The sequence below is a fragment of the Vanessa atalanta genome, chromosome 27, assembly GCF_905147765.1.
Source record: "Vanessa atalanta chromosome 27, ilVanAtal1.2, whole genome shotgun sequence".
Lineage (NCBI taxonomy): Eukaryota > Metazoa > Arthropoda > Insecta > Lepidoptera > Nymphalidae > Vanessa > Vanessa atalanta.
In genome coordinates, this window is record NC_061897.1 from 3,022,303 (window position 1) to 3,045,907 (window position 23,605).

General features: G+C 31.8%; 2 protein-coding genes across 4 annotated transcripts; one reads left to right on the forward strand and one right to left on the reverse strand.

The window, feature by feature from the left end:
* Positions 1-10,519: 10,519 nt before the first annotated feature.
* On the forward strand, positions 10,520-18,936 carry LOC125074385 (coatomer subunit zeta-1). 3 transcript variants are annotated; one of them, XM_047685705.1, is made up of 7 exons: positions 10,520-10,658; positions 11,142-11,287; positions 11,728-11,827; positions 13,212-13,345; positions 14,090-14,180; positions 16,810-16,838; positions 17,382-17,515. In XM_047685705.1, the coding sequence occupies exons 1-6, from the start codon at positions 10,623-10,625 to the stop codon at positions 16,831-16,833; spliced, it is 531 nt and encodes a 176-aa protein (XP_047541661.1). In that variant the 5' UTR covers positions 10,520-10,622; the 3' UTR covers positions 16,834-16,838; positions 17,382-17,515. The 3 variants fall into 3 exon arrangements, with proteins under 3 accessions (XP_047541661.1, XP_047541659.1, XP_047541660.1); XM_047685703.1 differs by lacking the exons at positions 16,810-16,838; positions 17,382-17,515 and adding an exon at positions 18,819-18,936; XM_047685704.1 differs by lacking the exon at positions 16,810-16,838.
* Positions 18,937-19,071: 135 nt separating this feature from the next.
* Positions 19,072-22,611, reverse strand: LOC125074191 (isochorismatase domain-containing protein 2-like). Its single transcript, XM_047685439.1, has 4 exons — positions 22,346-22,611; positions 21,673-21,876; positions 19,665-19,781; positions 19,072-19,262 (listed from the first exon to the last, which is right to left on the reverse strand). Exons 1-4 carry the CDS (start codon positions 22,475-22,477, stop codon positions 19,116-19,118), a joined length of 600 nt encoding a protein of 199 aa, XP_047541395.1. The 5' UTR covers positions 22,478-22,611; the 3' UTR covers positions 19,072-19,115.
* Positions 22,612-23,605: the final 994 nt, after the last annotated feature.

The following is a 23,605-nucleotide window of genomic DNA, read 5'->3' on the forward strand; positions in this document are numbered from 1 at the left end:
AGATCATAGTGAAAAAAATGAATGAACTTGAATGATATTAGTACCAATTATGTACGTATATAAATGTACTCTTGAACTGCCTGAACCTGAATTTTCCATCTCATCGGATTATGAAAGTGAATACTGTGTTTTTGTAAACTATAGTAAGGCCTGCTTAGTTAACCGGTCTTCCTTGAGTTATGCCTCCGTGGCCGAAATTGGTCAGGACGACATCATCATAGTAAGCTGAAGGAATACAATTTGGCTCGACCGGTCAGATTTTTTTTTTTTTTATGTCATAAGGTGGCAAACGAGCAGGAGGCTCACCTGATGGAAAGTGACTACCACCGCCCATGGACATCTGCAACACCGGGGGGCTTGCAGGTGCGTTGCCGGCCTTTCAGGAAAGAGTACGCTCTTTTCTTGAAGGTTCCCAAGTCGTATCGGTTCGGAAAAACCGCCGGCGAAAGCTGGTTCCACAGAGTGGTTGTGCGAGGCAGAAAATGTCTTAAAAATCGCGCTGTGGATTTTCGGACATCTAGGTGGTGCGGGTGATATTTGGAATTTTGACGAGATGTCCGAAGGTGAAATTCAGCAGCCGGGATTAATCCGAACAATTCCTCGGAACATTCCCCGTGATAAATTCTGTAGAAGATGCAGAGCGATCCAACATCTCTACGCAAAGCTAAAGGATCAAGCAGATCGGAAAGGGCTTGATCGTCGATAATTCGAGCCGCTCTACGTTGGATACGGTCAAATGGAAGGAGCTGGTACTGGGGAGCACCCGCCCAGAGGTGAGAGCAGTATTCCATGTGAGGCCGAATTTGCGCCTTGTATAGTCTTAGACGATGGGCCGACGTGAAATACTGTCTTGCCTTGCTGAGCACACCAAGCTTTTTTGATGCCAATTTGGCTTTGCCTTCCAATTGACCGCGGAACTGAACGAGACTCGAAACATCAACGCCAAGTATTCCGATACTAGCTGTAGCGGCTAACGGAATGTTCTCGAATCGTGGAGATACGACAAATGGTGTTTTTTTAGCAGTTAACGCGCAAACTTGCGTCTTTTTGGGGTTGAAGTGAACTAGGTTTAGCCGACCCCAGTTCGAGACTTTGTTTAACGAAGACTCGATTTCAGATACAAGTTTGTTCCGGTTTTCTTCGACGTTTTCCCGAGAAATATTAGCACGGCCGGTGTATGAGGTGTCTACGGTGCTGTCGTCTGCATAGCAATGAATGTTACTGATTTGCAACAAGTCATTGATATGCAGAAGAAACAGAGTGGGTGATAGAACGCAGCCTTGTGGAACACCAGCATTGACGAATTTTAAGTCAGAGCATGCACCGTCGACAACGACCTTGATGCTCCGATCTGCCAGAAAACTGGTAATCCAATTGCATAATTTCCCGGGAAGCCCATAGGAAGAAAGCTTCGAAAGAAGCGCTTTGTGCCACACGCGATCGAAGGCCTTCGCTATGTCCAGACTGGCAGCTAATGCCTCCCCTTTGCTCTCAACTGCTTCCGCCCATCTATGAGTAAGGTAAACTAGAAGATCACCGGCTGAGCGACCCCGACGGAAACCGTACTGGCGGTCGCTAATCAGCTGGTACTCCTCTAGGTATCGGGTGCAAGACCAACACATATAATAATTTTCAACCAAGCGAGGCAGGTAAAAATGTAAATATACGGACAGAAAATACAAATTAATTGGCGCGGGAACTGCCTCGCTTTATTTTTATTATGTACTTATTTACAGGTAGGCAGACTGGAAAATAGGCCAAAGTAATCGCCAATGCGACACCAACATTTGGAACTAAGAAGTTACGTCACTAGTACGCTAATGCTCGTAATTATTGCTCTAGTTTATAAGGTTACCGATCCCATTATAACCTGGGCCAGAATATTGGTTACTAGTTAAAAAAAAGAAATCTAATAATGATTGAAGGCGTTAAGGACAAAGATCCATACAGATTCTGCCGTTGTCATCGGCAATCAATACCTTTAGCTGATTTTTCATGGTTATTAATTAACCATTCTTAGAGACTAATCCGGCAAGACCTCGCCCACACGGTTTTTATTCAGCATGACCGCTATGACGGAATCACACGCAAGCGTACAGACGTGCACACAAGTGATAAACAAACCTCTTGACGTTTTATGTTTGACAAGGATTATTCTAAATAGTAATTGACGTGGGTTCATGTTCCATTTTGCAAGTATCATAAAGGCGTGTACTCACTTAGATTTTTTATGTGTAATATGCAACTTATAACATCAAGTCGCACAGTGCGCACACTTGTAATGTAACTTTGAACAATGCAATAGTTACTAAAGTCAGTGGGCACTGTCTGAGATTACTAGGTGGTAGGACTTTGTGCAAGTCCGCCCAAAAATTAAGATTTAGTACTTCTGAGTTCCGGTTTACATAGTAAGTGAGTCTGTGTAACACAACATCTTAGTTCCCAAGGTTGATGACGCATTGGTGATTGGTGAAGTCTATGAGCAGTAGTTTTCCATTAGGCGGACATTAGCCAGTCCGGTCCAATTTCTCCACGATGTCGCAATCCTAGTTTGTTACATTACGAACGAACTCTTAGCAAATACCCCTCTTTATCTTACTGTTTTGTAATACAAGATGACACCTAATTTACGTTTGTTTGCTAAAATACTTTAACGTTCGAATTGTTTTTATATCAAATGTTTCAAGATTAGTTCCAAAATATGGCTGTTTATTTTTCTTAAAGTATTATTACGTTGTTGTTTACGACTGTTAAAACTAAATACAATTAAAGTTTTCGGTTGTTCTTGTCGAGAAGTTATACGTTAGTGTAACACTAACGTGCCCCAGAGCAAGCGGTCTTTCGCCTGGGTAGTAATTCTACTAACAAATTGTATTTATCGCAATCGAATCGAAACGTTATCGTTGCTGTTTATCCCTTATCCTACCCTAAATCAACGATCCTGTTACGGTTTAGTTGAATCGGTATAATCGGGATGTTATCATAAGCCAGATAAATAAAAAGAATTGAACCTCAGTTACAATTAAACTGAGGTTTAGTAAGTGGTTTGTGAGAAATAGTCGAATTTGGTTCGTAATAGAATCGTGAACGTATCATATTCGTTATATGTTAGTAGATTATTCTATATATTATATCGAACTCATTGTAATTAGTATTTAAGAATAAGTATAATTTATTGTTATCATTTTAAATATACATTGTTTACTTATAAATTGGTTTTACTATTTATTTTGTCACCCGTTCTCTCACATACATGTGCCTCATTTGTGTTTATAAATCATTTCGTGCACAGCAGTGAAGGAAATCATTGCCCGGAAATTTGCATGTGTCTAATTTTAATGAAATTCTGACACATTTGTTACTGCCAATCCGCATTGGGGCAATCCTTCTCCTCTTAGAAAGAGGAGGCCTTAGCGCAGCAGTGGGACACTTACAGGATGTTATTTTTTTTTACCCTCATAGTACCGTCAAAATGACTTTGCCAAAAAGTGTTTATTATAAATTATTACCGAATGTTCAGAATCCTATTTAACAACGACGAAAATCGGAGTCAGCTCTCTAACCAATAAACGACAAAACTCAAAACACAGCGAAAAAAAATAAAAATACGATAAACACTTTTTTTCCGTCCGTACTGACAATCAACAATGTTAAAAATCAAACTTCAGTCAAACTACGTATAATGGTGCAACAAATAAAAGCCAGTGTAACCTGGCGGGTAACAATTAACAGGTCATTGTAAAGGAATCGATTTGCGACGCCAGTCAATCTACCCGTCGTTTTAGGGTTCCGTAGTAACCAGGGCCGGACCGTAAGTTTAGGAGGCCCTGGGCTAAAACTACTTAGGGGCCCACCTAAGACATATCTGAACGTGGACTTGAATTAAATTAATTGAATGGGTTTGATTAATTCGCAGGGCTGCAAACCATACGATCTGATTAATTTAATAAAATTATGGATTCTTTCGCATTACCGTCTATTTTTGATTTTGACACAGCTCGGGCTCCCTTGAATCCACGGGGCCCTGGGCTGAAGCCCAAAAAGCCATATGGTAGATCCGGCCCTGGTAGTAACATCAGAAAAGCTTCTCGTGAAACGATGACAGTAGATAACGATACTGTAATCAAGGAGTATTCGCCTATGACGTCAATAGTCTAAATTTAAAGCGGGTAAAAAACAAAACACTACTACATACGCTTCGCTTACTAACGTTTCCTTCCAGAATTTGAGACTTTGATCCTGAGTTAGTTACAATTTGAGTTATATAATATTTATTTATCTAGAACGAACTAATAATCAAACCAAAAAATATAACTATGAGAACTCAATTTGACCTCTTGTTTTCACTCGTGTCTCAAGTGATACTTTTAGTTTTTTTAATATAAAAGGAATAATTTATTATTATGGAATCATTTTAAATGTATTTATATATATAATATGTGTGGTATACTAAGATAGTTGGGTTAATTATTTTAATGTTACACCTTCTTACAAGAGGATTTATTCTTTATAAGTATGTTGACACTAGACAGCTGTCATAGAACGTAACCCGATGTCAGGCGTGTCGATTTTGATTACGAAGTTATAAAAGAAATATCACTCTTTTTAAAACGTTACACTCACTATAATAATCCCACATTTTTATATATAGTATCGTGCTAACTATGATTAGGGTGTCGGTAATTTAACTAATGAGATTGAATAATTGAACGCTTTGTTTTATTGCAATTACCGCAATAGTGGTAACAAGTGTGAACTAGAATTGAAATGGAATTAAATCCATTTAATTTTAGAAAAGCACTTTGCGCTAATTTATCGCTTATTATGATCACAATGGCGTTAAAAAGTACGAATCTGTATTATGTCACACGTTTTTGAGAAGCGAGTAGTGGTTAAATATGTGATTCGAAACATGCAAGTTTTCTCACGGCGTGAATTATGAACACAAATTAGACACGTGAAAATTATTTGGTGTTTGTAATAAACTAATAATCTTCGGTTTAGATTTATGTGTACTGACTACTGGATGACTTAACGGCTCGGTTAAAACCTCTATAAATGTTTGTACGTATTTTACATGTTAACTTTCAGTTGCAGTCCACGTCACTGATTTTGGATATGTCCGCCTTTCTCTCTTCGATAAAATATGTGCAAGCGTTTGAGCCTTGTATAATTAGGAATTGACTTTTAATGTGTGTTCCAAAAATGCCTAAAATATATTCTTATAGTCGAGACCCTATATATATTGGAGTGAACCAAACGTCAGCGTGATTCAGAAATTAGTTTTTGCATACAATTTTTCATTACAAACATTTATTTAATTTATAGTTTGTGCAATGTGAATAGCGTCGTAACACAGATATATACTTACATAAATTGAATTCTCATGATTAATATATATATAATTGTAAATTCTTTAATAAATTAATTACTAAGAAATATTATATCAATAATAACTTATTATACGGAACATATTGACTTATTTTCGCTTTGATCTTTGTCGTCGGCTTCCAAAAAACAAGTGATGAGCAACTCCAAACCGTGACATTGTACAATGGCTAAGGTTTAAGACACAATATAAATTAATACCTGTTTCAAATGGAACCGGTCTTCATAGTGTTGAGACTAAGAGATCTATTTTTATAAACTAGTTGATTGTAACGGCTTCGCTTGTGTTATTCAGTATGTACTCAGATGACGTTACTTGTGAACGAATCAATTCGATAAAAGATTTTTCATTTATCGAAGGACTTCTGATATAATAGCGCCGCCTAATGTCGGCGATCCGTGGTTTTAGTGGGTAGAAATCCCACATAACCCGTTAATTTAAAAATAGTTATTTCGTTCCGGAGGCTTCCTACATATAAACAAACAATTTGTACCCAATTTTTTTTTCTTTTTAATGTCAGTAAAGATCTTGGAAATCCTTTAAGTACACTTGAATTTATCTTTTAAAATACCACTAGTTCTTAAAATGAATCCAAATAAATTTATATACCTCAAATCAACATACTAGTGTTTTATCGTATTAAAATAAAAATCATTATAAAATTATTAAAAAAAAAATAGTAAAGAGGTCAAATTTATCTTTATCCCTGAAAAACTTAGAAGTAATAAAAACTGTTTGACTTATTTCGTTATTTATTGTTGGTACAATATGTTGTTGTGCCTTGGCACTGGTTTATATTATACTTCATAATGACATTGTAAATTGTTACCATCAATAAAAAATATAAAAAAGTGCTATATTTTTAAATATCGTTTAAATAATACGGTGTTTATCAAAATACTGCCGAAACAATTTTGTCACAAACATTAGTATTTGAAATATCAAAGAGCTTAACTAAAATAATTTATACATTTCTCTTCCCGATATTAGGTCCACTTTTAGCTATTATGGTATCTGTGGTACGACATCTGTCAGTGGCGTACGTGACAAGAGCTTCTTTACAAATTACGACTATTATTATGTTACCATTTAAAAATTAAGTAATTAAAAAAATATGAGTAGATTTAAATTAAGCTACAGATCTTCTCATTACCTAGAGTATTTTTTTTAAAGTAAGGTATTTAAGAGCTATTTTTTTTTTTATTTAATTATTATTTTACTATAATTCTTTGAGATATGTCTATTTAACGATATATTTGCGTATTAGGTTAGGTACCTACACTTAAATTAAAATGGATAATTAAAATAAGGCGTGTAAATATTAACACAACCGCGTACAAGAATAAAAACTGTGAGTCACGCACGGTTATTAAGAGTTAATAATTAAATTAATATATTTTTTTTTGTTTGTCTTTTTGTCATGACGTATTACTGTTTCCTGGACTTTCAAATCACAAACATCTTAAAGGAGTTTAATTCAAATTTGTGATTCAAATACACCATCAACGTTATTTTATTTTAAGATACTTTAAACTGATGAATTGTAATTCTGTAATATATTTTTTAAATAGATTTAAGCCAAACAAAAACATGTAACCATAATTATATTAATATACCGTGTCGTGTCCGTGTCGTTACATATAAATCGAAACGAGGAATCATTTCAAAGTCAGTTTTGGCGTTAAAATGATTTAAATGAGCCTAGTCCAATGAAATTTATGAATCACCCCAAAATAAACGTCTAATATAACATGAGCCCTGTTTACCACAGATAAGTGTTATTACAAGGGTCAGTGTATATTAGATTATGTTAAATTTGTTTTTTTACTAGTCAATCGTTTACGAAGGCAGTTATGGTACAAGATTCTATTATTAGGTGTGTTTTAGGAATTTTAGTAGCAATTAGTTGGTGAAATGCAATACGGTTTGACGGAAGGATCAATTAAACGTAATAAGGAAGAAAACTTAAAGGGTACAAGGTACCTACGTAATTTATTGTCGTTATAATACCAGTAACATTATATGTACAACATTCTGTTTGAATATTTGAGGAAATAGAGTAGATCCTATATTTATAAATTTTCTTCATATTAAGTGTGTAATAATTTTAAAATTAAACTTAATTCTAAGGTTAAGGATGTGGCGGTAACATACATATTACATTAGCAGCCTGTAAATTTCCCACTGCTGGACTAAGGCCTCCTCTCCCTTTGAGGAGAAGGTTTGGGGCATATTCCACCACGCTGCTCCAATGCGGGTTGGTGGAATACACATGCGGCAGAATTTCGTTGAAATTAGACACATGCAGGTTTCCTCACTATGTTTTCCTTCACCGTCGAGCATGATATGAATAATAAACACGAATTAAGCACATGAAAATTCAGTGGTGCCTGTCTGGGTTTAAGGCACAGGAGGCATATTAACATCTTAGTTACCATGGTTGGCGGCGAATTGGTTATATGAGGCATGAGGAACCAAATTCACCATTATCTATAATATAAATTACACATACATTTTTACAAATATCATAAATACGATTTGGCTTTTGGATATTTATGATTCAATAAGGGCATAACAACCACTCGACAACCACTTTGAGAAACCAGCTTTCGCCGGCGCTTTTTCCGAACCCATACGACTAGGGAACCTTTAAGAAAAGAGCGTACTCTTCCTTAAAGGCTGGCAACGCTCCTGTATGCCGGTGTTGCAGATGTCCATGGGCGGTGGTAGTCACTTTCCCTCAGGTAAGTCTCCGACTCGTTTTCCACTTATCCTATAAAAAAAATCTAATGCCACTTTATGTTAGATAGAGTGTGTATATATCCGGTCGTGCTAATTCGCCGTCTTATCGGATTATGATAGCTTCCGTGGGCTACACGATGAACCAATCCGCTAGCAATGCTGATGCTTAAGAGAGGTGAGAGAAGGATTATTTCATGCTATTATTATATATTTACCTTAACAAACGAGATAAGAGCAAACGAAAGATGATTCTGAGAACAATCTAATTATTATGCAAGATGACCCATATCCTGCCTCAGACCGCTGAATTGTTTGGCAAAAACATCTACCCAAATAATTACAACGCCTATTATGTCTTCCAAACCTATTTTGAACAATTCGATTTTTTTATAATTATATTTATGTAAACAAAACATATTACAAACAGCCTAACATTTCCAAAGTAAACACTAACTTAAATCTCTCTAAAACTATTCGCTATGATGTCGCTATAAATTTACAATTCTGTAAACAAAAATAGTCGTTCCATTAAACCGTAGCATCTAACTTCTAATGTATGTCGAAACATCTTTTGTAATTTGATTCGCTGACATCAAAAGGAACGTCTGTTGTCTATTCCCGGCCGCCATCTTCCTCTATAACGTGTCAAATGCCGCGAAATAATTAAAATTAGTGCTGTTATTTATTGGTTACGACTAAATATCAAATCGGTGTGGGCTATTTTTAATTTTTATGTCTTTTACGTCTTATTTATCTCTATATATTTTAATTTTATAAATATTTTTTCTTGTTATTGTACTTACTTTTGTATATTTTTGGAACGAAGTTTTTTATGCGGCTTACAGTAGAGTGAAATGGTCGAATTCGTCTCGTAAGGAAAAACGTTATGCTTACCTCTCTTTTTTCTTCTCTCTGTCTCTTTTTAATATACAATTCTATTTAAAATATTTTTTTGTTATTGTTCTAATGAAAATAGCATTTTTAATATTCTTTTTTTTTAATATAAGGCACACTGGCAAATACATCATCTGGTTATGGTGGTCACCACAAATTTTAGAAATATTATTAGGTATTATGGTAAGTAGGTGTAAGGTACATTGAACATACCTGAAGTCGTCAACGTACCTATAACCTTGAAAAGTAAAGTGTTATATCTCTTTTGCTTATATTATATCTAGTGGTTAGCAAGACATCCATTTTTATGTGATCGACCCCTGCACAAGGTGGCGGGCATCTGACACCGACCTCGTAGTTCAAAAGCCCAGACTCGAATGGGCCTCCAAGGGGTAAGTATTAAGTCACCTACGATTATTTCTTTTAAAATCAAAATGAATCAAGCAAAATATGATTTATTTAAGTAGGCTTTTACAAGCAGTTTTAAATGGTTATTTTATACTCTTTTCTAACATTTCAAATTTATTCTGCCTGAAAGACAATAAGTATTAGATCTACGCTTTTATCGTCTAATATTGTGTTGAATAATATATATATATTTTAACACAGTATGTGAATTTATGAATTGGCAATGTAAAATTACTGCAGTATTTTATTATACTTTGTCTAGAATGTAGAATACCTTGCCCCAAGAAGGATTTAGTGACTTTGTAAAGTCGGAAACTTGGCGTTTTAAGCTTATCTTTATTTCTCGTGTTCATAGAATGATTATCACTGATTCTGACAATGTTACGAAATGAGCCTGTGTTCAAACTCTAGTTAAAAATTACTGATTTAAACATTTACACATTTACACAGATTGTTTCAAATTAAAAATCAAAAAAGCATTTAGAAACGTCTTTATTTAATTACCTAGCTGCACCTAATGTTGATGATTTTAAGCAAATATTATTTTATTGAGTATATAATCAAATAAATTTGCAAATTCTGATTATGTATTTGTATCTCTACTACCTGTATTCAATTTGATCGATATCATCACTTTTTTAGGTTTTTCGCAAACAGTTCCCATTCCTTTATTATTTCATCAAGATTTAAAAAAAAATTTACTCATATAAAGGATTGGCATAAATGCATACTGGTTTAAAAAACACTTTTTGAAGCCAGCTTAGTAAATACGTCGAATGGAAGCAGTCTTAAAAGTAGCTCTGTTTCAATGTTCAACTACGCTTGTAATACGCACTAATTCACTCACTTTCAAATCAGTAGTATAAAAAAGAACAAAATATTGGTTGAACACCAAAATACCTTATAAGTATGTACTAAGGCTAGCCTAACCAAATAATTTTTATATTAATGCGAGAATGAGTGTAGTTCATTGTTTTAAAACGATATATATCAAAGACAAGGAACTTAGGGATTTATTTAAATTATTTTTTAATATGATTTATATATTTTTAATGATGGCAACTTTGATTGCAGTTGGCATTTTGCACGTCATATATCCGTCGTACATGTCAAATATATAAACACGTAAACTTTTGGTTGATAATAATTTCAGTGCAATTTCTAAAACAAATTCTAAATAAATAACAAAATGGTTCACACGGGGACAATTGATGGGGCATTATTTGTAAGTTTTATATGTAAATATCATCATTTATAATAAAAATAATAATAAGAATATGAAATAACCAAAAACACAATACAAATAACCGACTACACATTCAATAATGATAAAAAAATACAAATAAAACATGAAATACTCAATATTTCTACGACAATAATTACTAAAATTACATACTTAATTATATAGTTTTGACGTTTCCCAAAGTTTGGTTTGATAAACGGTTTTATCATTAATTAGTCGAAGTACAATGATAGAATGTTAGGTAAATTCTATCATTGTGCTTCTTATGCTGTGGGGAGGCTTCCGGGGACATAATATAACTTCCTAGATACATTGTGCTTTGGTGATGTAAGTAATGTTGATTATTTCAAACAGCGCTAATGCCTATATACAGTGTTCACTACTTACCATCAGTTGACCCATTTGGCCATCTACCTACCTATACAATAAAAAAAAATGACCTTAAGGCTAATTATAAAATTTCAGGAACCAACTCTGTACATAGTCAAAGGAATGTGCATCCTTGACAATGATGGTAACAGATTACTTGCAAAATATTATGACAAAGATGTTCTGCCAACAGCCAAAGAACAGAAAGCATTTGAAAAGAACCTCTTTAATAAGACACACAGGTAGATTATAAAAAAATATATTTTATCATCCTTATGACCGATTTTGTCCACCAAGTAAATTTTCAATAGAAACTAACCAAAATTTGTGGCATGTATTACAGTGTATGAGTCTTTGTTCTATGATATAGATCTCATATGACTGGTGAAGTTTAAGGCGTAAGACCAACTGCTAGATGTTGTCACATCACTAAATAAAGTTATGAAAAGTGATAGTTTTTTAAAAATGTATTATGAGTTATGTTTATTTAGATGTTTATTTTGCTAAGCTGGACTGATTGTGACATACACAGTTTTTTTTAATATAATTTAAATTAAGAGCAAGGACTTTGTGGTACTTATTGTCATGTAGTTTACTTGGGGGTAAGGCTTTATACAAGGCCATCTGCATTTATTACATCACACTATGAATGTTTATTAAATTATATAATTTCATATTTCAGAGCCAATGCTGAAATTATAATGCTGGACGGTTTGACCTGTGTCTACAAGAATAATGTTGACCTTTTCTTCTATGTCATGGGAAGCTCCCATGAGAATGAGGTATATTTAAACTCACCTTTTTAAGGATAAACTAGTTAAATTTGAAGCATATTCCAACTGGAACGTAACTTTGTGTCTATGGCACATGTGACAGAATTAAAACTGATCATGCAGGCATGTAGGTTTCCTCACTATATTTATATGTCACCAAGTAAAAGACAAATTATTAACAAAACTTTTATAGCTAGGGTGCTGGAGAGTATTTCGTTTTTTGTTCAGTTGATTAAGGTAACTCTGCTTTGTTTATGGCTAACAATTCTCCAAATTTATATAAGAAAAGTATTCCAATCTATTCTCTTACGTCTGCCTCAGTGATTGATCATTAAAAATGATTTTGGAAACAGATAAATAAAATGTCTACTTGTCGAGTACATGACATACATGTATACCAATTCTCATGGCTATCGCTTAAATGGTATATAAATTGTCAGGCATATTGGAGAGTTGCAACCAAGTGTGTCAGATTTTCCAAAATCGATTGCCACTGATCTCTTATACGTGGCTACTAGGGCTTTGTGAAAGCTTGTTTGATTAGAGTAACACCCAGTCCTTACTTTTTACCGCCGAAAAATAATAATTAGTTTTGTGGTGTTCTGATTTGAAGAGGAGTGAGCCAGTATACCTAAAAGCACAAAAAACAACATATAAAATATTTGTTTCCCAATGTTAGTAGGATAATAACAATGTAAGAGAATGCTAATATTTACAATGCCAATTTCTATGGTTGGTGGTAAATACTTACCATCATTTGACCAATGCCTACATATTTTAAATTAAAAGACTATTTTCGAATATTTAAATGAATACTTATATAGAGGTAAGTTTGGTTTGCTTGTGGTTTTACTCTTATCAAGCAAAAACTACTAATCCGATTATCATGGAACTTTCATATTATATTAGTTTATGGTTTAAAGACAAACAGGCTATGTAGCTGTTTAATATGTTGCATATTTTCTGATGTAGCTAATATGCTGATGTAGATGCAGAAAAATTTGAAATAATCTCAGCCAATGACATAAGAGATACCAAAAAAACATTCATTGGTAGTTCTGTAAGCTGAAAACATTACAGAAAAATCATTGGCTGTATATGTCTATCTTTATAGATGATTTGCTCTGTTACCCGATTTTTTATTAATGATATATTATAGGAAAAAATAACAAAGAATGTAGGTTAGTTTCATTGTCACCAAACATAAATATTGTTAAAAAAAAAAAATTATAGCTTGAAATATTATGAGATTTTTAATTACATGCGTGATAAAATCTACAGAGCATTGTTTTAACACAAATTGGTTGGTGAATATTTATATAGAATTAGTGCAAGCGAGGCAGCTTTATTGACCTGTCTCTATCTCTAATCCATCTATTTATATCTATTTCAGTTAATCCTTCAATCAGTCCTGAATGCTCTCTATGAGTCTGTCAGCATCCTGCTACGAAGGAACGTTGAAAAACGTATGCTCTTGGACAATTTGGATTCTGTGATGCTGGCCTTTGACGAGATCTGTGATGGAGGGTGAGTTTAAAACAAATTTATTTCTTTAGATTTCTAGAAGTAAGATCTACACAATCACAAGATTAATACTGTTTTGATTTCTTTTTTTGCATGCTTAGGTAATATTTTATTAAATTCTTTAAACAGTAAGTAAATATAATTATAAACACAGTATATGTCACGGCCATCCAGTTAGATGAATAAATCAATGAAATCCCAGGTCACTTTTTTATGCGAAGCCGTTCAACCAGCAACCTGATATGTATTAGTACAAGTTTATTCATATCATATAAATGTTTATTGAGTAAAAAAAATTAAGTAAGAGTTTAGCAAAGATCCCCTGCTGGTTTAAGGCCTCATAACCTTTTGAAGAAGACTTATCGGAGCTTATTCCACCAAGTAAGGTCCTCCAATGCCGTTTGGTTGAGATAAGACATATATATATTACATAAGATTATTCACAGTGTTTTGCTTCATCCCAAAATTAATTACATACATATAAACCAGGGGTATATGCATACATACATACATACATATGCATGTGTAGATAGTGTAATGTCATAGAATTATCTATATTAATAATAGAAGGCGTGAAATTGTATGTCGGTTTGTTTGTATCTCTGTATCCAATTTTGAAAAATATTTCATTGGTATAAATTACATTTATATCATAAAATTTCTTTATTTGATAAATGGCACCCGTGCGAAGCCTGGGCGGGTCGCTAGTTTGTTATGTTTATATATATATATATTTCTATATTACAGAGTGATCCTGGACGCTGATCCAACGTCGATAGTTGGTCGGGCAGCTCTCCGCACTGAGGATGTACCGCTGGGAGAGCAAACAGTAGTCCAGGTAATGGACCAGTTTAATAAGTTATTTTGGTAGTTCTGTAGTATTCGATTTCATTAAAATTTGTATTTGTTTTATACAATATAGAAAAACTTACCCGATATCAAACTAATTGACAAGTAGGATAGTAATCATATTACAATATTAGTTTTAAATTAAAGTCACCACACGCTTGGAATAGCTTATTTACCAACAATTCAATTAGATAAGTCTTTACTATAATGAGCTCTGTGCTCAGTAAGATATTAAATATCTAAATCGAGTAATAATATAGTTTTTTTTTTTAATTGTTGAATTTGTAGCCCCACTGTATGTATTTGTGTGCCTGCATATTTTCATTACGAGGCAAGTATTAGATTAAAACCACCGATTTTAATATTTCCAAATTAACCACTATGTACCTAACAGATCACTTTACTCTTAAAAAAATAATAAGTATAATTACAATCAGTTTCATAAAATAATTCCTACAAACACAAGCTTTCATTGTATTTACCGCTTTAGTGGGATGAATTTTCAAATTTTGGTACAAATTACTATTTAATTAATCAGGGATGCATTATGTATAGGACCCCTGTGCATATAATTTGATAGATATTATTTTATCAAGTACAAAAATAGCCAGGAAATAGTATTAAGATATTTAATTGTTTTCACTATATACAAATTTTAATGAAATTATATATACATTATATATGTAACCGTATAATTGTAAATATCTTTTGATAATAATCTATCTCGCGAGATTGTTAACTGTTAAATGTTCGTGAACGTTGATTTAACTTACATTGAAACGTATAAATTATCTGTGGTTAATAATAATCTTTCGGTTAAGATAGGTTAGTTCTATAGATCACAACAGTAAGCAGTATGTTATAGTTCTCGATCGTTCGACGGTTTACAATCTCGCTAGATAGATTATTATCTAACGATATCTACATTTTTACGGTCATATATATAAATGAACTATATTTTGTTGTTGACTGTAGAAAATTGAAATGGTTGCTTGATATTGAAAGAATAGCTTAGTAATATAATTACAAGAGATTTGATTGTATTTTGAGTTCACTTGTTCTCGGATAAATGGTGGTACTTAACTTGTACTACCATTTTGTGATGTGGTACCATTTCACGAGTGATATCGTTTTAATAAGTGGCTGTTCATTTATTACGTAAGATTTTTAATAATAATAAATCGGATATGTTTGTCTATACATAAATGAGTGCCTTAAAATAAAATATTTTTCTTACTAGTTGTATAACGCGGCTTTGTTCGCGTTTTAGGAGTTGGTCGTCTGATATTAGTCTTTTGAAAAGTATTATATGCCTTTCCTTAGAGCTCAAACTTGCTTCATACCCAATTTCGTCAAATTCAATGCAGTGGTTTGGCCGTGTAACGGCAACAGACAGACAGACAGAGTTACTTTCGCATTTAGAATTTGGATATACTTTGTATTTAATCATACAGAAAAATGGTTTAAAATGATAAAAATATATTAGTACGGTATTTTATATTTCTTTATGATTTCATTGAGTTCATGCAAATTTTATTATAATTGTAATAAAACAACGTATTCGCTTTAAAAGTTTTAACGGAACAGAATGACAATGAGTTTTATTTAAAAAAGGAACAGATACAAAATACACAGCAGCATGACACAGATACAAAACAATTATTTATGGAGTGTTGCCATAATACATAGTATAGTAATATTTTGATATTACTAACAATAATTTTAAGGAATGTTACAACTTCTATACCATTTTAGCGATTGCTGTTAAAATTGCTATACAAACATTTGAGCGCGGAAAATATTACTACGATCAATATCAAAATATAGTTTATTCGAGTAGATTTTACCGAGAAGAACCGGTAAGAAACTGAGTAGTTACTTTTCATCAACAATCCAATAAAAGTTATTTTTTTTAAACGGCCTGAAATAAAATTTGATTGCCGTGTTCAACCAAACTTTTCAACTTCATAAAATAGTATTTAAACTATTGCATATCTATAAAATGAATCCCTTACCTAAAAAACGAATGGCCACTTTAAATTCAAAAATTAGTTATTTAGTGTTAATTCTTATTTCTAGAAAACTTGTAATGAAGCAGCTTATTCTATTATATGTGTCATTATTTGTATGCGAAAAGTGTTTGTAAATGGCTTTACATAGTTTTCATTTAATGACATTCGATTTATGAAGGAACTTAAAAAAAAAGAGTTAACAAAAACATTGCCATATTTTTATGTCAGACAGGGTACCATAGTTATGATAAAATTAAGTAATATTTTGTAGAACAAATTATTTGGTACAAAAAGTATCCAGTCACAATTAGACAAGATGATTTGTGGTGGTGAGGCGTGGGGTTGTCAGATGAAATAAGTTTTGAATTCTAGTAGTCGTACAGTGTTTGAAATTCGAACCGGATTTTTCAAAATTTGAGGAAAATAAATGAATGTGCCTAGTATGTATAGTATTTTTCTTTTCTCTTCATAGCTGGCAAAATAAAATTGCACTGAACTGTTTTGTTGGTGCCAATATTATAATTGCCAAGTTATAATTGTAACATCCGTTCCCCACTATACTGGTAGGGAGAGACGGGTAAGATAGTAATTATAATTTATTTACAGTTAAAACTTCCGTTCGAGTTGTAAGAAACGTAAGAATTGAATTGAATCATATATGTTTACCGCACTAATATATAATATTTGTATTTTTTTTCCTCAATAATTATTTAATTATTCCTGTATGAAACATACCATTGAATTTCCTATGCCTAAAGTTTTCTAATAGCATTTTTTTTTCTGGCAACCCTTTGTGCTAGATCGGATACGATTTTTACTTCGTGTAATGAAAACATTCTTTATTTTTAAGTGAAGTTATACCATAGTTATTATGAAATAGGTAATGCACTCATTCGGTTTTTTTTTTTTTTTTATCGAATTGAAATATATTTTAAAAATATACCTAAAGGTATATTAAAAAATCTTTATTGTTTTACGAGAAACTTTTGTATTGTTTGTATTTCCTTTTTGTTGTAATAAATGTATTCATTATAATTTTGGACACGTTTTTATGTTCTCATTACTAACATTTGTTTTTTTGGTAACTGGCAATACTTCTTTTTAATATTTTTCATGCTTTCTATTCAGTATTAACAATGTTGCTATTATTTAAATTTATTTTAACTTCCACATTTCAGGCTCTGTACAACCTAATGAATAACAATTATTAAAAATCAACAAAGAAAATGGCAACATAATACGTAACAATTATAGTTTATAGCTGTTATTTTTTATCTGTTATTCAATTTTAGAATATATTATAGCCAATTTATTTTGTTTTTTTTTTTTTTACTTGTAACCTTATATATTTTTAATGAATCCTTTTTATTGTTTTGACTTGATGAGTGGCGGGGATTTTATAGTTTTTTTATTTTATTTCATATATCATAACACGCCTAACCCACAATCACCATTTTTTTATTTATGGTTTGGTTTGATACATACTGGGTACGAAATGTTTATAATTAATTTTAACAATAAATACCTCACTGTTGGTGTAACAGTGTGGAAAGTATGAAAATACATCAGATTATATGTAAAATTGTAACAGTTATCTTAAAGTTTAGATATAGTATGTTTCAATGGCAGGAGGAGTTAAGATTTTAGGTTAAAAATTCCATGAGTTTTGCCAATAGCTCTGTTATATTATATTTGACTAAACTAATAATACAGCATTGTCCCACTTAACAACTTTGCACTTTATATTTTACTTATAAAGTTTTAATAGTAACTTCTAAGCCATATATTATATATTAAAACAGATTCTTCCTAGAATCCATCTTATGTAAATTAATTTCAAGATCAAAATAGTTAATTTTTATTCCTCTGCCATTGCTATCGTTTAAATAATCATTTATTTTTAATAAACACAAAATATCCTTTTAAAAAAAGTACAAGCTCGTTATTTTTTATCTGTGTGATTTTTCTTTTTCAATTTAATTTTAATGTGTAAATGATTTCATGCCAAATCACTGGCATTTTTAAAACTACCATTCACGCGGAGTTAAATATTACTTTGTATTCAAAATCTACATTTTAATTTATAAGTGATTTTATTTATTTATAATTAACTAAGTTTTCAATTTCAAGTTTTGCAATTTTCATGCGTGTGAGACCAATCCAAAGTATAGATCCGTTCAGTCACTAAGGAGGCCCCCTTCGTGTTAAATTATCGGCGTGCATTATCAAATATAATCTACTTTGTGTTTTTTTGCCGTACATATTCTAATATTAGTCATCTTCGCACGCTAAGATATTTTATAAGCACGAGGGTCACTCATATTTATGCACGCCGACAATTAACGTGGACGGCCTCCTTGTGGTGTGTAAACAGATCTTAAGGACAAGGAATACTAAGGAGAATACTTAAAGGTTAAGTCTCGGAACAGTATTGACAGACATGATAAAATATCAAACCCCTCTATTAAGAATACAATGTGTGTAATTGATATAAAAAAAAAATTCAAAAATGTTTTCGGTTATTGCAAGAAGGTTATGACGTCATTGACAAACGTCAGATGCAAATGTTTTAACAGTAGGATTAAAAAAAAAACTTGACATTTAATTTTTTTCAGGTACTACAATCCGCAAAGGAGCAACTTAAGTGGTCTCTACTGAAATGAAATATTTAAAAAATTATTTAAGAAAATATTATATCTTTATTAAATAAAATCTTAATAATATAAACATAGCTTTTGATTATAACATTATAATAAAATAATCATCGAAGTATTTCAACATGTATTTATTAATATAAGAAATAATTGAAAAAATATTTTTTCCTTTTTTTTTAAATTCCTTATGAATTTAATTTTACCCAATATTCCTAAATTTTTTCTAAATAAATTAAACAAATATGTGTATATATAATATTATTTTGTTGCACCAAATTTATCAGGCGTCGGTTCATTTTGAATTAGCGCTGTTACTTCTTTAAAAGCAGGATGACTCATGTCCCCTAATAACTTAAATAGTACATTCTCTGATGTAGCCACAAAACATCCCATAGATTGAAATCGCTGAAAAAAATGACATGAATAGTTATTACCAGATTGAATACTATACAGATTTATATTTTGACCCGTAGGCCTCTGTCTTAGGTGATATTATTCTACAAATTGAAACGAGAATTGCGACCAAACAGCGACATCTACATACATACATAAGATATTACATAATAATTATCTTATGAGATATTCTATCGCCAAACAGTAGTACTCAGTATTGTTGTGTTCTGGTTTCAAGTTTGAGTGAACCAGTGTAACGACAGGCACGAGGTGCAACAACTTAGCTTCCGAGGTTGGTAGCGCATTGGCGATGTAAGGAATCGTTAATATGTCTTACAGCGCCATTATGGGCGCTGGTAACCACTTACTATCAGGTGGCCCATTTTTCCGTCCGCCTTGATTATAGAACGTTACCTGTAAAGCAAGATCTCTATCCATCAGTGATTGCGACGATACACCATCGGCTAATATGTGAACATTGATATCTTCATGAAGCAAGTCCATCACTGTTTGTTCTACACATATATGAGCCTGAAAAAAAAACCAAAAATTAATAAAAAATAATAAAATTGTCTATCCCTTAATCTCATTGTCTATGATTAGTATATATAGTATTGGACAGTACGCCAGAGTAGAATATGGAATGTTTGAGTAATAATAATCGTTAAAAAATGAATACTGCTTGATACTTTTTTCATGTAGATTTTAATACGCCAAGCATTAATTCGTATCCATTTTTCGGGATGGGCGTCATTATTTATTAGTAGTTCTTCTACGCAACTAAAATTCTTTGAAACTGTAGAAATAGGGAACTATTTTTTAACCTTTTTCTTATTACATATATGCTTTATTAGTATTTATTAACAGTTAACTTGCCCCTAATCCTAATACCCTAGATAAGCCAAAAATAGGAAATAAGGTTCTTCTACGCAACTAAAATTCTTTGAAACTGTAGAAATAAGGAAAAAAATATATTTAATTTTTTAACCTCTTTCTTGATATATGCTTTTGGAATGAAACGAAAAAATAAATTCCCTGACTAACGGTATAATATTTTTAGGTCCATAGAATAAAATCGTTGGCAATGTATATTGCGGAGAGCGTAGCATCCGAACGATTTGCTACATCTTGAAGAAACAATACGCTCCATGACATTTTTCCTTGAAGTTCTTCCATTACCTACACACTCTTTGGGAATTAAATTGTCATAATAATCCAGTTTTAGCCCGGTGATCGTCTGTATGATATGTAGGTAATCAATGAAAAGTATTTCTTCAATTGAAATAGTGAACATTGAGACCATATCTTTGTCAGCGGTAAGAGCAGCAGCCCATAATTGGGGAGATGACGGTTCTTTCTCATGATTTCAAAAAGTGGATATACGTTTCTTCAACGGTGACAAAATTATGGCACTCCATGTTATTGATCCGAATCACACGGAAACATTTCGAAATCTCGCTTGGAAATTTCCAAATGTCGCATTTTGTTTTAGTTTGACATTCTTTGTCGACACTTTTCTGAACTGTAGCAAAGTAATGAAAATGTATTTCTGTAACGTAATGTAATGTAATGAATATATGCTACCAGATAATAAATTTAGGATCTCAATGTTTAGTTAAAAAATTTTTTAGGGATATGATGTACATATGTTTTCCAAGCTTTTTCTGCATTCTCGACCTATTTGATATTTTCGTCCACAACGAAGGTTCATATAAACAGCATGTCCCAGCAATTCAGAAACCTAGCAAGGTAACGCAGAATAGAGTACGACATTGCCTAAATTGTGCCGTATTTAAAAAATCCTAACTTCTTTTAGAGCCTTTATCTCCACACATAACTCAAATTCCTACATTTCAAATCTTGGAGTATTACGACTCTTGGGCTGCCTTGATAATACTATTTAAGCATTTGCATTTGTAGTCTCTATGACATTTACTAAATTACTAATAAAAAAATCACTAGTTTCAGAGTTTATTGATGAAAAACAAGATACCATTAACAGGAGTCAAGAGCTGGTTATATGGAATTAATCACCAAAAATAATTTAGAATGAGACTGTATGAGTTTGGGAAAAACAATATCATCTATAACCCAAAACCTGCAAAATTGTAAATTTTCTATATATTTCTTACCACATACCACCATAAAATTTACTCTATCACAAGTCTATCTGTGGGAATGTTAAACAATAACAGGCTTAATTGGAACAAACTTTTTTTATTTGACAGTAAAATTGAAGGTATCAAAGTGTTCTGCCTTAGGACCATAGGACACCTTTGCCACTCTTTATAAATGGTTTTATAAGATATATTTTAACTTAATTTTCATTACTATATAAATTTACAAGGTGAATAGTATAATAAAAATTTTATTTTACACCCACCCTTCCCCCTATATTACTCATATAACATATGATATTTACCGCAATACCAAACAGCACCACTGACCCCAAGTTAGGTACATCCTCCTTCAATCTCTTCTTGATTTCTGGACTATACATGGAGAAAACAGTTTTGTGATAAACAAATGTTCCATCTAGATTTATATCTTTGGTAGTGTGACCGAAACTGTTTATATGTTGTTCTGATACATAAACCGGTATCTTTAAGTGTTTTGCTGCATCTAACTGACATAAAATAATATATTAGTTAATTATATATAAAGCAATATTTTATAAAAATTTCCAGAATATTTTTTCTATAATCTTTATAAAATATAAATAAATTATATTTAAATACATTATTTTTTGAACAATTTTTAGTATAGCAATTTTCATGCAAGGAAAAATCATTATGCCCCCTCTCCTCCTTAGATGATCTTACCTTCTCTTTCTCATTCTTGCTGTCTCATTCTATTAAATTATTATTTTTTGTTATTGTTTTAATTTAAACAACATTTTTAATAATAATATTATTAATTTTATAAGATATCTCATGAAACACTTTTTTTAAAAATGTTTTTATCAATTACTGAATGACAATGACTACGGATCAACAACGATTAGATATTTTCTTATCAACACGGAAATAATAATAAATATAACTTAGACTGATTTACGTAATAATCACAGACAAAACATTTATTTCATACATTACCATTTTATTTGCGACCACTACCACTTCCCCGAAGTGTTTAATTCGAGGTCTGAACGTTTCTTGAACGTCGCATAAAAAAAACGCTGTTTTCTTTGCCTCTAAAGCTCCGAGTTTTAATAATTTCCGTGCCATTTTAATTTTAAAAAAAAATGTTTTATGGCTAGACTTCGATTATATTTATGATTCCATAATTTATACTAATCAAACTAGAACTTTACCGCTCACAATTGTAGAAAAGTCAATGTTATTGTTTTACTTTCGAAGTTTTCAAGTTTAAAGTTGAACTTGTCTGAAATTGACATTTTCATTTGACAACACCTTGACAATTGCTAGATAAAAAATATATTACTCAAAAATATAAAGTTTCGATACATACCATTAATTTCAATTTTTTTTTTAATTTTACAATTAATAAAAATATAGTAAGACATATTTTTCTGTGATCATATTATTTTCAAAATATATATGTATATATATATATATATATACATATATATTTTGAATCATTATTTCAAACATTGTAACACACAAAGTGAACATTAGTTTAATTCTGTAGAAGTGGGTTCAATAATAGTAAGGATTGTTTGTTCATTTACTAATTGATTAAATAATCCTCGAAAATTCAACAAAAGAACAGCTCATATATTTCGTGCAACAATTTTTTTTTTATTAGCTTAGCCAAGTCTTAATCAAGTAATTCGATCACTTAAACGTTGAAATTGGTAACTTTCTTAGTTTCTTACGTCTAAGGGTCTAAAAGCTTAATATTGGAATAAGATTCAATATGGCCCAGTAAATAGGTGACTTTAAACTGAAGTTTGCGGGTTCAGCTCCGACAAAGCAGCACTGAGCTTAGTTTCGTGCAATCACTCAACCAAATCACCGGGAGAAACTCTGAATGGGCCAATAGCAAATAAGTATTTAGTGTAGTTCAGTTCTATTTCTATAAATTGTAATATATCAGTAATCATTCATAATTATAAAAATTATATTGTTAACAGTATGTAAGTACATAATATGAACTTATACTTGCCGCAGAAAGATATATATACCTACTATTGTAGAACGAAAACTGAGTCGATGTGAAGTCACCTTTCAGACATTGAAAAAGAAATGGTCATCCATCTTGGATTGTCATGGTGATAACAAATTTGAACTGTCAATTGCATTTTTGTTGAATTTTATATTTTGTTAGTACATCTAAAACTTAGTTAATAAGTGTCCGCCGCCATTTATTTTAAATGTTTTAGCGAATGAACG

What these genes read in the sequence shown, in the direction of transcription:
- LOC125074191 (XM_047685439.1), bottom strand. Translation starts at nt 22,477, where the DNA reads ATGGCACGGAAATTATTAAAACTCGGAGCTTTAGAGGCAAAGAAAACA. An exon ending in TAGTGGTCGCAAATAAAATG is followed by an intron (nt 21,877 to 22,345) that starts GTAATGTATGAA and finishes ATTTTATGTCAG; the next exon opens with TTAGATGCAGCAAAACACTT. An exon ending in ATAGAGATCTTGCTTTACAG is followed by an intron (nt 19,263 to 19,664) that starts GTAACGTTCTAT and finishes CATTTTTTTCAG; the next exon opens with CGATTTCAATCTATGGGATG.
- LOC125074385 (XM_047685703.1), top strand. Translation starts at nt 10,623, where the DNA reads ATGGTTCACACGGGGACAATTGATGGGGCATTATTT. An exon ending in CTCTTTAATAAGACACACAG is followed by an intron (nt 11,288 to 11,727) that starts GTAGATTATAAA and finishes TTCATATTTCAG; the next exon opens with AGCCAATGCTGAAATTATAA. An exon ending in GAAGCTCCCATGAGAATGAG is followed by an intron (nt 11,828 to 13,211) that starts GTATATTTAAAC and finishes TATCTATTTCAG; the next exon opens with TTAATCCTTCAATCAGTCCT.